The sequence below is a fragment of the Cetorhinus maximus genome, chromosome 18 (genome assembly GCF_964194155.1).
Source record: "Cetorhinus maximus chromosome 18, sCetMax3.hap1.1, whole genome shotgun sequence".
Lineage (NCBI taxonomy): Eukaryota > Metazoa > Chordata > Chondrichthyes > Lamniformes > Cetorhinidae > Cetorhinus > Cetorhinus maximus.
In genome coordinates, this window is record NC_135896.1 from 45,336,230 (window position 1) to 45,350,828 (window position 14,599).

Here is a 14,599-nt window from a genome sequence, read left to right on the forward strand (position 1 = left end):
CCCTGGGGAGAGTGTGGTACTGATTTCACTGTCTACAACCCTAAGTTGCTGCTCAAAAGCCCACTAAAACTCTTGGCAGTTTAAGCATAATGAATGGTGAGCACTATTCTTGCCAATGACTACATAATCCAGGTTTTTTAATATGTGATTACTCAATAGAATATCTTTGTGATAAAATGTAGAATCTAAAATTCTGAATTGCATTTAATGAGAATCAGTTCCACATTATAAAGTCTGAAGAATGCCTGGATTAAACTGAACTCTGTGCTTTCCCTTTAGATACGAATAATTAAACTTCAACTTTTTCTTTCAAGCTTTTTTTCTACTAGGATGTTTTTAGCAGGATTTGTGAGTGATTAATAATTCATATTTTAAAATTAACATTAAGTATTAAATTCGTGTATTATTTTCTACCCCTACACTTCTCAATCTGTAACAAAGGTTGAATGCCTGTTGCAAAGTATTTTGATAATTTCCTAACTCAGTTATGAGCCTTCTGTACCTTGATGAGGAAAAACAAGTTGATTATCCAGATGCTTTTCTTCCTGCCCCTCTATCTTTTGTCTGTTTTTGCTGCCCAGGTCCTTTTGAGAAGTAAAGGTTGAAAATGCTGCTTGTCCAAGTCCAGTTTGTGGACTGTGAGGATTAAGGACTGCAGGGAAGGGTTACAGCCTTTATGGTCAGTTATAACAACATGATACCCTACTCATCTCTAGAGTTGCTGGGTACCTTTTATGTAAATCAATACTTTCTAATGACAGGAATACAGAATAGATCTACATATTGCAAAACCACTAAAATTTGTGACATCATCAGCACTGAATCAATTAATTGCCAAAAAAGTTAACTTTGCTGTTGCTTCATTTGTTAAATAGGCCAATTAAAAACTACAACCTGTATTTAGGAAAAAATAATGGTTCCATAGTGTGTCAATGTGTAAATGCATCTGTGTCGGAGTCAGCCATAAAGATCAGGAACGCGCTGCAGATTCAGTCCAGTTCTTTTCAACTCTTTGAAAACTGAAGCCAACTTCAAGGGAAAAACATGCCTAATTCTTAGATATTCTTTTAAAATATTCATGATAAAGTGATTTCTTAAATTTGAATCATAGCTTTTAAAATAGTTTGACAATTTTTAATGCTTTTGAAAATAAATAGCCCAAGTATAATATGATCTACTATAAGCATTATTCATCGCCTGTAAGGGTCAAGGATGACCACCTGACATTTTGGGTTTTGTCTGTAGTATTCATCTCATACATCCAGAATATGTCAGGCTAGTCATAAATGACACTCAGCAATTGCTACTTCACTAATATGATACACAGGCATTTCACAAAATAAAACCGGTATTACTGTGGTTTGTTCCAGATTAAATCCCCTGATGTACCAAACTTTGGCTCAATTTTTAATATTGCTTTGTGGTTAAAGCAGTTTCAATTAAAGAGAAATCTCCACTTGAAACAGGAACTAATTATATGCTTTATCAAACTATGTCACATTCATATATCTGATTCATCTATTGTATGTATCTTGACAAAGGTAACAATTATAAACATCTGGCTGAATACTAAATCTTGCAAAGTTTTAGGTGCAGATTCAAGATGTAGAACTTCTAAAAACCATGATTGCAGTTATTTGAAGCTGACTGAAGAATACTACAGTCTGTGGTAAATTCTGGATGGTGGGAAAGGAAATTGAAATCTTTTTGACAACCTTTAGAAAAAATTACCACATCTCTGAAGTGTTTGTAGTTTTGCTTGTGCTCCACTGCATTGCACACTTCTGTTATATATCCAGCATAGAGCTACTGTTTAAGCTTGTGTTCGTAAACTTCAGAATGAGTGGTCAGGTAGGCTTGCATTCGTACCAGTCAGTCATTGTCTCAAATATGCCAATCAAAAGGCAGCACAGTAGTGTTTTCTTTTAAGTCATGAGGTATGAAAGCTCTTACAAAAAATGTAGTTGCTATGTAACACATTTTCAGTTTAGTTCCCTACTAACAATGGGGGAGAAGTACACACCAATCTGTGCAGCATTCTGCTCCAAATAGAGACCTTTTCCTCCATTTGTATTAGCTGAAACATAGTTTTCGTTACCAGCAGAGTCATTATTTTCTTCCTGCCAGAAAGGAAGGAAAAGGTGGTCAGTAAATGATGGACTTCTATTAGGAATGCATGCACGCAAGGTTAAATGGACAAAGCTATTTCACCGAATTTTAGCAATTGAAGCCATTTGAGACTACTTTGTTTTTCTTAAAGCTGAGAATAATACATTGTTAATTAACAAGCTCATATCCTGCTACAATCGGGCAAGAATTAAGTTATTTCCCTATAATTTTTTGACTTAAGAATTCTACCAACTGAGAGCTCCAAGATATTGATTTGAGAACTCTTATTTTGAAGAGGGGCATTGTCTTGAGAATGTGAATGCAGAAGAAAATGAAGATGGGTGGGGTGAAATTGGGAAAACCTGAGAGACTGAGTTACTAAGCCAGGAAACAATTACTTCACATCATTAAAGATAAAAATGAGAGAAACAAAAAGGCAGTGGTGTATATCAAAATAGGTTTTACAACACTTGTTTATGTAGTGCCATTAAATTAACAAAATGTCCCAAAGTATTGCAGAGGAGCGCTATAAAACAAAAAAGACACCAATCACATAAGGAGACAGGGTCAGATGACCAAAAGCAAAGGAGTGCTGTAAAGGAATAAGGTGAGATGGAGAGGCACAGAGTCATTATGGCACAGAAGAAAGCAATTTGACCCATAGAGTCATTGCATGTTCTCTAGATCAAACCAGCTAGTCCATTCTCCTACTCTTTTCCCATATCCCTGAGAGCTTACTTTGCTCAAGTGCCCACCCAGTTCCTTTTGAAATCATTCAAGGTATCCACTTCCACTAGCCTTGAGTTCTAGGCCATTACCACTGGCTACACACAAAAAAAATTCTTTCTCACATATTCCCCCTGTATCTCTTGCCTAAAACCTTAAAACAGTCCCCTCCTCCTTGTACTATCAGTTAATGGGAACAGCTTTTCTTTTGTCTACCTTTTCTAAACCTATCATAATCTTGTACACCTCTACCAAATCTTCCCTCAATCTCCTTCGCTCCAAGGAGAACCACCCCAGCTTCTCCATCCTAACCTTGTAGCTAAAATCCATCATCCCTGGAACCATTCTGGTAAATCTCCTGTGCACCCACTCATCCTTCCTAAAGTGTGACCAGAACTGATGCAATACTTTAGTTGTAGCCTTATCAGAGCTTTATCCAATTTCAGCATAACTTCCCTGCTTCTGTATGCACTACCTCTATAAAGCCCAAGATCCAATATGCTTTGCGAATTACTCTCTCATATCCTGCCACCTTCAAAGATCTACGCACATGAATCCCCAAGGTCTCTTTCTTCCTGTGTATTTTGTGGATCTGTGATTTAGTCTATATTGGCTCTCCCTATTCCTTCTGCCAAAATGTATCATCTTACACTTCTCTGCATACTTGTCTGCCCATGCCACAACTCCAAGTTTGGAATCATACAGAAAATTTGGACATTTAACTATATTCCACAAGTCATTTATAGATATCAAAGAAACAATGGTTCCAGCACTGCCCCTTGGGGAACACCACTGTCTGCCATCCTGCTGTCTGAAAAACAACCATTTACCACAATTTGCTGTTTTCTGTCCTTAAGCCAATTTTTTTTTTATCCAAGCTGACACTCCCTCCTATTCCATGAGTCTCAATTTTGTTAACCAGCCTTTCATGTAGTACTTGGTCAAAGGCTTTCTTAAAAGCCATATAGACAACATGCATTGCTTTCTCTTCATCGAGCTTCTCTATTACTTCATCAAATAGCTCAAGTAGATTAGTCAAGCATGATCTGCCTTTTACAAATTACTGCTGGCTTTCTCTGTAATTAACTCAAACCTCTCCAAGCACCTGTTGATTTTTTTCCCTTGATTATGGTTTTTAAAATCTTATGTTAAACTGACCTGCCTGTAGTTAGTAAGAATGTCCTTGCACCCTTTCTTGAATAACGTGTCACATTTACCACTCTTCAACCCTCTTCCACCTCCCCTGTATCAAGGGAAGATTTGAAGATTATGATGAGTCCTTCCACTATCTCCACTCCCACTTCTTTTAGTGACCTGAGATACAAGCCATCCAAGCCAGGTGACTTATCTACCCTAAGCATTATCAACCTTTCCAGTATATCCTACTTGTCAATTTTCACCCCATCCATTAACACTACCACCTCCACTTCTTCTGATATTTTGTCAGCATCCCATTCCTTCATAAAAACCAATATAAAGCTTAAGTATTCTAGCCTTGCCCTGTGCCTCTAAGCATACATCATCCACTCTGACCCTAATAGGCCTCATTCCACCTCTTAACTTGCCCGCTTACCATTTACATGTCGATCTAAGATTTTTGGGTTTCCTCTTATGTTAAATGCCATTCTATTCTCATATTATGTCTTTGGCAGTCATATTTTCCTGCATCATGAACTCTCTTTTTGTTTCATCATATTCTCTATCTCCCTAGTCATGTAAGGAGCCCTACCTTTCTACCTTGTCGGAATATACTTGGCCTGTACCTGAAACATCACTTCCTTAAAGATCACCCAATGTTCCATTACAGTTTTTCTTGTCAATCTTTGATTCCATTTTCCCCTGGCTAGATCCCCCCTCAATTCATTGAAGTTAGCCCTTTTTTAATTTAGAAGTTCTACTTTAGATTGTTTCTTGCTGTTCTCCATTACTAATCTAAACTTTATGATATGATGATCACTCTTACCCAAGTGTTCCCCCACAGACACTTGTTCCACTTGGCCCATCTCGTTCCCTAGCAATAAATCCAAGAATGCTTCCTTCTTAGTTGGAGCGAGAACATACTGGTCAAGGAAGTTATCCTGAACACATTTCATGAGAGAGAGGTAATTCCATAAAGGGATTTGAAAACAAGGGCGAGAATTTTAAAACCAAGATGTTTGACCAGAAGCCATTGCAGATCAGCGAGTACAGGGGTGATTGGGAAATGGGACTTGGTGTGAGTTAAGGCATGGGCAACAGAGTTTTAGATAACCTCAGGTTTACAGACGATAGAATTTGGGAGGCCAGCCAGGAGTGCATGGGAATAGCCAAGTCTAGAGGTAACAAAAGCATGAATGATGGTTTCAGCAACAAATGGGCTGCAACAGGGGCTATAGAGGTGGAAATAGGCAGTCTTAGTGACAGCACCAATATGAGGTTAGAAGCACATCTAGGGGTCAGATGCAACACTAAGGTTGTGAACAGACTGATTTTACCAGAGTTTAGGAATACTTGTATCAAATTTCTTTGAACAAGCATAGAGCCATTTTTAATAGTATATTGGTATGGTTCTTAAGCCAAAACTGTAGGAAGGATTTGCTTAAAAGCTAGTACCCTTTAATCTAATTGTACAGATGGATGTAAAAGTAGGACTTTTCTTTCATTGATGTTTTAAGTTAAAGGAGGATTTTCATCACCACTTCTGTTACATCAACTCTTAAAATATTTGCCAATGTGATTGATGCAAATGGGATCTCAGAAGGTGCAATGTGATTTGAGTCACAAAACAACAGATTTGTATAAGTATTAGCATTACCTCATAAAAATTACATTCCCAAAATGCAAAACTTTTTCAGCTTGCAGTTACGCAGTTGGGTGAGGAATATTGGTTGGGGCACCAGAACTCCTTCCCTGCTCCTTTGAATAATTCTACAAAATATTTCAAGTCTACTTGAACAAGCTTGTTCTAACTCCTTTTGTATTTATATCTTCTGTACTGCACTGAAGTGTCAGCCTATGTTATGTGCTCGGGTCCCATGCAGTTTGAACCCACGGCCTTCTGATTCATAAGTTCCATCAACTGATTAGATTGTCAAGACCTAGCTTTGCAAACTCCGCTTTGAAAACTCTGCATAAACTACAGTCTTGAAACAAAAGTTCTAAGTCAAATGCTGACTTTTGGCAGCAACAATAAGAGTAGCCCTGTAATACATTTTTTTAACCCTAAGTTTTAATTATTCTTGTTTTTAAAATTCTAAAGTAATGGGAGGCTGCAGTAAGCCTATAATATGTTGATACATGATCTGCACCAGGAAAGCTTTCAATAAGAAGTAGCATTAGAAATAGAATGTGGTTGCAACTTTATATTGGACCTTTTGGAACCACAGAAAATTCTTTTAGAACACAATGCTTTAAGGCGGAGTAATATTGCAAAGCCCAGGAATTTTAAATTGAAAGGAATTGCATTTCCTGGCAAGAAACTTCCAATTTTTTATCCTCTTACCATGTGGACAACGAGGGTAAGCCACAGTTATTCCATACAGATGTGATCGCTGATCAGGTAGGTACTCATCAGTAATCTGGTTGCTATCTTTGGTTACAACTATAATTCCATCTCTGAAAAGTAAGAAATTGAAGACAATTAAAACCACAGAATTCAAGTTTGGAAAAACTGGAAAGAAGAAATATGCAACCCCAGTGAGTGGTCTCCAGACACTAGTCTAATCAAGAGGTCTAAATAAGTTGTAAACACGTTAACCTTTGCTCTTGTGAATCCCTCAATTAGGCTGCTGCCTTGAAGTTGCTCTGGTATTTAATGTGTATAACATTTCCTGTTTTATATTGGTTTTATTTTGGTCTTTAAAAAGACTGCTGGAGGCCACTAAAGAAATAGTAAGAAAAAGATTTTTTACATCTCAGATACAGGCCGTTACTTTGCACCCCAGTACCTCCTCTATATATTGAAGCTTGTAATACTCCCTGAGCCCAGTCAGGGTGCTCAGTCCACTTCCTTGTGTTCCCATTTGCCTACCAGTGGAAATAATCTTTCACTGTTTACCCATAGTAAGGTCCCCAGGTTTCACTTGCCCTTTTACTGGCAGCTCCTCTCAATGCTGCCCCCACTTACTGCATTGCTGCTGTGGCTTCTGGCTTTCCCATCCTACTCCATTCCTCTCCTCGCCCAAGCCCCTTCTCAAGCCCAGATCCTTGCCTGCATTTTCCTAGCCCTCCTCTTTTTCCCTGAGCCCCCATTTCACAGTTTGTGACTCCTGAGCCACCTACACATGTCTCCCTGCACCATTCTGTGTTGGTACAGGGAATGCTGATGCAGTGCTCTCCTGGGCAGCTGGAGCAGACTGTGAAGAGTGCCTAGGAGATTTGTGGCCCATTTTGGGACATGACAATGTTAAACACATGACACTGAAGGCTGCATTGAACTATATCGTGAGCAGATGTTTGACACCCCTGCATTGGTACATCACCTCCTGGTCACACACCATCCTGACTAGGCCATATTATGGCTCATCATCACTGGATCAAAATCCTGGAACATCCTACTCAACAACATTAGAGGAGAACCATCACCACCTGGCCTGCAGTGGTTCAAGAAGAAGGCCCATCACCTTCTTGGGGAAATTAGGGATGGGAAATAAATGCGGGCTCTAGTAGTAATGTTCACATCCTGAGAATGAATTGTTTTAAAAATTAACTCTATGCATCAAGTCTTTGTATTTTTCTCCAAATACAACTTGTATTTATATACCATCTTTAATGCAAAAAAAACACCCAAAACATCTCGTAAGGGCATAATCATAAAATGGGTGTGGAGCCAAAAAAGATAGTCAGATGGGGGTGGACAAAAACTTGTCCAAAGACCTGCATTTAAGGACGATTTTAAAGAAGGAGAGGTAGAGGGCAGGAATGCCATCTCCTATCCTATTAGCAAAGTATCCAGATAATCACCTGGGTACCCAACCGGTGGAGACAAACCATTAGGCATAATCACTTGACAATAGAGCCCTGGCTGAAAGAGGAATTCCCAACCAGAATATAATCAAGTTACAATTGGAATACATTAGCCATGATCATATCTGAGTCACTGGGCAACTGGAGTGAGAAGGTCACGTGACAGGCCAATCCTGTGTAGGTTTACACACCTGTTTTCTATGCAGAACAGGCCAAGCAACTGAGACGCTGAAGGAACAAAACTCTGAATAGGTTCTTTCTCTCTCTCTCCATCCAACTTGCAATTTTTGAACCCTGTCTGCTGAATTTGATTATCCAGGTGCCACAGATGGGAGATTTTAAGAACAATTTAACCCAGCACTGCTGTCTCCAGAAGAACAGATAAAATCATCCACTTACAGCTTTAAAACGCCTCAACATCAAAAGCTGCAGGACCACCGAGTTCACCTTGAAGTTCAGCCAAGTCACCAACCTTCAAGAGCTGTATACCTTTTTAATTTTACTGGACTCTAAATTCTTTAATCTTATCCTCCCCACTCTGTAATCTATTTGTGTGTATGTTAACTTTGAGTGTGGCTGTGTGTGAAAGTTGGAGCATTTTTATGATTTTACTTAGATTGTGTTAAGTACAATAAAAACTATCTTTTTTAAAAGAAAACTCAAAAAATCTGTCTGATCGTGTCTCTTATGGTCATAGTATATAAACAGTTGAACACTCACAGAATTGGCAAATATATATTTTTTAAAACCTGTTGCGGTCAAGTGAGGAGAGGGAAAAGTGGGACCCATTCGATCCCTCCTCACCTGAGTGTAACACATAGTTGTTTAGTAGGGCAAATGGAATATTAGATTATATTCACTCTTACCATTTCATATTCTTAATTGCAAGTTATCAATTAAATCCCTTTTAAAATAAACTATGGACAGACATTTGCTTTGACAATGGCTTGTGGCAGAAAATTTCAGTTATAATCCCATTTTGTGTAAAGGTTATTTTTCCAAACTTAGTAAACTGCTGAGAAATTAATAGTTGACTACCGATTAGTGGGATTGGTTCCTCAATTTTTGTTTTCTTTATTGGTTGATGGGATGTGGGTATTGCTGGCACGGCCAGAATTTGTTGCCCATCCCTAATTGCCTTGGAACTGAGTGACTGGTTAGTCATTTCAGAGGGAAGTTAAGAGTCAACCACATTGCCGTGGGTCTGGAGTTACATGTAGGCCAGACCAGATAAGGATGGCAGATTTCTGTCCCTAAAGGATATTAGTGAACCACATGGGTTTTTACAACAATCAATGATAGTTTCATGGTCACCATTACTGAGACTAGCTTTCAATTCCAGATTTTATTAATTGAATTTAAATTCCACCAGCTGCCATGGCGGGGTTTGAACCCATGGGCAGAATCTTCCGGTCGGTGTGCGGGGGCGGGCCCAACATGCCAACGCGTAAAATGACGTGCGACGGCGTTGGGCGTGCGTCCTGACGTCATCGTGCATCATCACGATATAGCCGAAGTTGGCTGCGCACCCGTCGAAATGTTAAGGACCTATTAAGGCTATTAAGAAATTAATTAAGTATTTAACAACGCTGCCCGTTCAACCTTAAGGTTGACGGGCAGGCGAAAAGCCCAAGTGGCCTTGGCGTTTTTCAGGAAACCACAACCACAGGCGGAATGAGACTTCCTGAAGCTTTGATAAAACAATTAAATAAATTTTCCCACCATTACAAACATGTCCCAACTCATGTGACACAGTCACATGAGGGGACACGTTTGAATAAATTTTTAAATCCATTATTTAACTTTTTGCATGATCCATTCAATCTCCCTGAGGCATGGAGCTGCCTCAGGGAGATTTCTGCACCCTTTCATGCGCATGCGCGAAAGAGCACAGACCCCGACTCTCCCTCCTTCCCCCCCTGGTAGCGTTCAGCACTACCGGCTGCGCATTACGCTGGGCGGGCCTTAATTGGCCTGCCTGTGTAAAATGGCGGCACGCAGCCGATCGCAAGCGGCAATCGGCTCCACGCCTGCCCCCGCCCAGCCCACCTGCCATAGGAAAAATCCAGACCCATGTCTCCAGAGCATTAGCCTGGGTCTCTGGATTACTAGTCCAGTGACATTAACACTACGTCACCATCTCCCCCCATCTGTCCATCAATCGAGTATAAGCAGAATTTAAGATATAGTTAAATTAACAGTTCCATTATGTTTTTTGTTCCTACCTTCTCCAGTCTGTGTAATAGAAGTGATTTGAGTAGGCAACAATACTAAAGGGATAGTTTAGACCACGCTGCACCACATGCCTTCCTGTACCATCTGAAAATATGCACTCCAGGTCTTTGGTTCCTTTTGATCCCAATCATTAATGAAAGCAAGTGTAATGAGAAAGGTAGTTAGTATTCAACAGCAAATTTCAAAAGTGGAATTCCTCAACTTTTCTTTATTCTTCATGACCTACAGTCATATTTTAAAACTTTAATGCCAACTAACTTGATCCTTTTAAAATGTTTCCTTCAAAAATTAAACCTGCTTAGCCCGTGGAACATACCTGCATCAGCCCAGCACAGTTGTGAGGAAAATGGGTCAAAAGTCAGCCCATTGGGCAGTCCAATGTCGTTTTTAACCAACACCCTTCTGTTTGTTCCATCTACACGAGATGTCTCAATTTTAGGAGCTTCACGATTCCAGTCTGTCCAGTAAAGGTTGCTGAAGGGAAAGCAAGAGGAGCGCAAGAATTAATACAAACAAGTCAGTGTATCTAATCTAAAGGCAGTGCGAGCCTGTCATTTAGCATTTACAAACAGACCATGATCTTTATTGAGGCTATCTTAAAAGGAAACATTTGCTGGCCCCAGGCTTTTTGTTTAATTCTATTCGAACTTTGCTGCTAGTCAATGAGATATTCTACAGATTTCAATTTACTGCAATATAAATTTTCTCCATCCTAAAAACAGAGGAAGTATTTTAGATCCACAATATAGTGCGGTACCAACATCTGTGCAACATGATGCCACATCATGTAATTTGGATGGTTGTCATATGTTAACATTTTGGAAAAACCCTGCTTTTGCTTGATATCTTGTAAAAGCTATAATCATGTTGTCTACATGGGCTGTGTATGCATGTCTAACCAGAAAGATAATACGCCAAATATTTTAAAATTATTTTCTTCTGGAAAACTCTAAAGTTGTAAAAATTTGATACCTTCATATGAAACCTACCCATTTCGAGAGTCCACTGCTATTCCTCTGGGATTTACCAGATCAGTATCAACAAGAACTTGCCGTTCAGATCCATCCATTTTGGCAACTTCTATTTTATCCAATCCACTGTCAGTCCAAAACATGTTTCTATGGAGGTAGTCTATGGTTAATCCTTCAGGACTAATCAGGTCTAAAATAGAAGCAGAAACACAAAGAGTAGGTACAAATTATTTAGTATCCATCTGATCACTTACTAGGGTAACTGGCCAGGATAATTGCAATTATGGGTTGGGTTTGACACTGTGCTGAGGTCTCTGCACCAACCCCCCCTCCCAAACCCCAATGTAAATGTTGGCGGCGAACCCAATCCTCTCTGGTGGGTTGCATGGCAGCTGCTTAATGCTCAGCAGGGAATTAATTCTCTCTTCATCTGGGGAGGAAATCCCACCTCCAAGCTGGCAGCTCTCTGAGGAGGGGGAGGGGGAGGGGGAGGGGTGGGTGGGGGTGGTTTTGGCAGATCCAGGTAGGCCCTGGTGAGGTGGTGAGTGGTGTTTGGGGGAGGTGGGATGCTGGGGTGGACAGGCCAGGGAAGATGGGGGTGGAAGTTGGGGGGGGGGGGCGGTGCTCTGATGAGCCTGGAGGATTGTAAAGGAGGTACTACTCACCTCCTTGTCCAACACCAGCCTGAGCAGTGAAAGCTGCTGGGCTTCTCATTTGGCACTGGCCTCTGATATCCACAGAAGAAATTGCAGCAGGGGTGGGAACAGGCCATTAATAGGCCCATTTTTACACCCCCTCACCTGCCTGCCAACCTGCCCCTGGGAAGCATAAAATCCTGCCCTATGGGTCGATTATTTCCAGTGGTAAGGTCTCAGAACTTAAAGTTATTTAATGCAGTGTGTCACAAGATATAAAAGTGCCAGCACTCTGGGTTTCCTGTATATAGTTAGGTAATCTAGAGTTGCACAACAATGAGCCTGCAATATGTGAAGCTAAGGAAAAATTGGAGAGATAAGTGAAAGAAAGCATAACTGCTATTTCATCTCCCACTCTCCTCAAGTAGTGAATCATGTTGGATAAAATTCCACAGCCTCAGGCAGCCTCTAGTACCTCATCCAGTTGTCCATTTTTCTCATCTGAGTTTAGGCTGAGTGTCAGCAAGCTGCTCAACTGAGATTTGACCCTATCCTCATTTGTATTCATCACATACTTACAATAAGGATCACTGGGAAGTGTTAGAGTGGCATCACTAGCCGATTATTTAATCAATGATGTATTTTCCTTTCCTCCCTCCCTTGCCTGAGGGTATTGAAGTCAATTGTAATTCCCCAACGGTGCTCCATCCTCCTAAACTAATTCAGCATAGATAAGAGATCATGGCTGCATTTTTGACAATATTTTGAAAGGGAATGCATTAATGTGCTATTAATGTAAGCCATTAACGGCCATTTTAACATGAATTGTAAGAAACACTAGCATGAATAATACTTGGGCGAGAATTTTCCTATTGAGGCCATTCAAAAATCAATTAAAGCAATTAGTGGACCTGCCCGTCCAATCTTAAGGTTGGCGGGCAGGTCGGGGGCGCTGGCGGCTACCTGAAAAAGCATGAAATCTCATTCACTTTTACTTAAAGTTACATGAGGGGACATGGATGGCAAATGAAATTTTCGAAACAAAAACTTTTTCCCTTTGGGAACCGATCTCCTTGAGGCAGCACTTAGTCTCAGGGAGATCGGAGCGCTCTTTCACGCACATGCACGAAGGAGCGCATTTCCACAATTACCATTCCCCCTCCCCACACAGGAAGCACACAGCACTTCCATGTGGACGTCACACTGGGCGGGCCTTAATTGGCCCGCTCACAAAAAATGGCGGTGCGCCCATGATTGGGGGCGCCGATTGGAGGGACGCCCGCCCATGCCAACTCCCGCACTCCCCCCACCCCCCACCCACCCCTCCGACGTGGGGAAAATTTTGCCCTTGGGCAAGAGGGACAATCAGAAAGTTGAGAACATTTAGCATTTCACTTGCACCACCCCCACCCCATTCATACTCCAGCCCTTAAGAAGAATGCAGAGATGCCTGCCAATATTTTTCATTTGTCTGACAAAAAATAAATCATAATTACACAAAAGTTTAAGTTTACACTATTTAATTTTCTTATATTCATGATTTTTGTTCTTATCTACTGTAAAAGTGGGACCTGTTAGCTCAGTTGGCTAGATGGCTAGTGTGCAGTTCAGAATAAATGCCAACAGTGCAGGTTTGATTTTCGTTCCGGCTAAGGTGGGCTCGGGACCTGCTTCCTCACCCTGCCCCCTCACCCTGCCCAATGGAAGGCAATGGAAAACCGCCACCGACAAAATCACCAAGGAAAATGGCTCAGGATGAAGCATCAGCAGACCCAATGGGTTAGGGACCTGCCTGTAAGCAGAGCACAAGTGATGATGATAATGTTGATGATGATCATAAAAGCACAATACATTTCAGGGCCTGAATTAATGACAACTCACCCGAATTAATAATAATTTCTGGCTCAGCACCTGGTTCCAAACTAACTCGATTAATGGTTCGGCCAGAAACATCAGTCCAGTAAACCATCTTGTCCCTGCAGTCGTAATCAATGCCAATAACAATTGAACCCTGGAAGGAAAAAATAAGCCAGGAGAAAACAGTTAATCATCTCATAGACCACCATTTGGAAATTCAATAAAGCCGTGAACTCGATCTGGGCAAATTTACAAATCTGGTTAACAGCTGGAGAAACTCAAATACAAACTCAAGTTTGCACATTATCTCACTGGAAGGAGATCACAATTTACATAGCTCTGCTTAACTACCAGCATTTTTGACATTAGTGTCTACTTTATCCAAGTTTAAAGCCAATTTCATATGTTAAACATTAATTAATGCAAAATAGCAGATGCACAAATGCTTTTAGGCCATTGTAGGAAGACAAACATAAAAAGTAGCAGTAAAGGAAACAATTAAAACTACTCATGAAAGAAACACTCTAGCATGTAAGTTGCAGCAGAACCTGAATTACTTTAAATTAATATTTTTCTCTAGTGGTTACATAAGTTGATTCACAGAATATGACATTACTGCAAATTACCTACTCCAATTTGGTAATGACTTACTATTTAAAAAAAAAAATCTCTGCTCAATCACATAGAAAGGAACTGACAGCAGGTACAGAACATACATTTGCATGTGCAAATGATGGTGCTCAATTTTCTGCTTCTGGCTTGCCAGCAATAAGCAGAGCAATTCACTTCATGCTGAAGGGCCACAACCATTCCCTTCATTCCCCAATAGCTTTTATCTCTGGACTGAGAACAGAGAAGGCCTGAATAAAACCTGAGTGAAACCAGGTCAAGTGTGCACTGATCTATTATTTCAACAAGGTTGTCAAAAATCATGACTCCAAAATCCCTGGGTCAGGAGAGGACACATGTCAGGTTTCTCTCTAGGGGCGATCTGGAATATGAGACCATACTGGTTCCAATGGAATTGTGCCTTGTTTGGATTGGACCTTTAAATACTGGTCAGAGTGGGGGTGGTGATGGGGGGCTAGGGGCAGTGGTGGGTGGCCCATAGATGGATCTATG

General features: G+C 40.6%; 1 protein-coding gene across 17 annotated transcripts in view; it reads right to left on the bottom strand.

Annotated features, from left to right (window-relative positions):
• Positions 1-1,013: 1,013 nt before the first annotated feature.
• nid2a (nidogen 2a (osteonidogen)) overlaps positions 1,014-14,599 on the bottom strand; it is a 174,824-nt gene continuing 161,238 nt past the window's right edge. For all 17 annotated transcript variants that reach the window (XM_078562579.1, XM_078562589.1, XM_078562578.1 and 14 more), the window contains 6 exons: positions 13,502-13,631; positions 11,004-11,175; positions 10,331-10,488; positions 10,005-10,128; positions 6,317-6,429; positions 1,014-2,120 (listed from right to left, as the gene is read on the bottom strand). In XM_078562579.1, the coding sequence (XP_078418705.1) occupies positions 2,110-2,120; positions 6,317-6,429; positions 10,005-10,128; positions 10,331-10,488; positions 11,004-11,175; positions 13,502-13,631 (708 nt within the window). In that variant the 3' untranslated portion in view covers positions 1,014-2,109. The remainder of the gene's footprint in view (positions 2,121-6,316; positions 6,430-10,004; positions 10,129-10,330; positions 10,489-11,003; positions 11,176-13,501; positions 13,632-14,599) is intronic.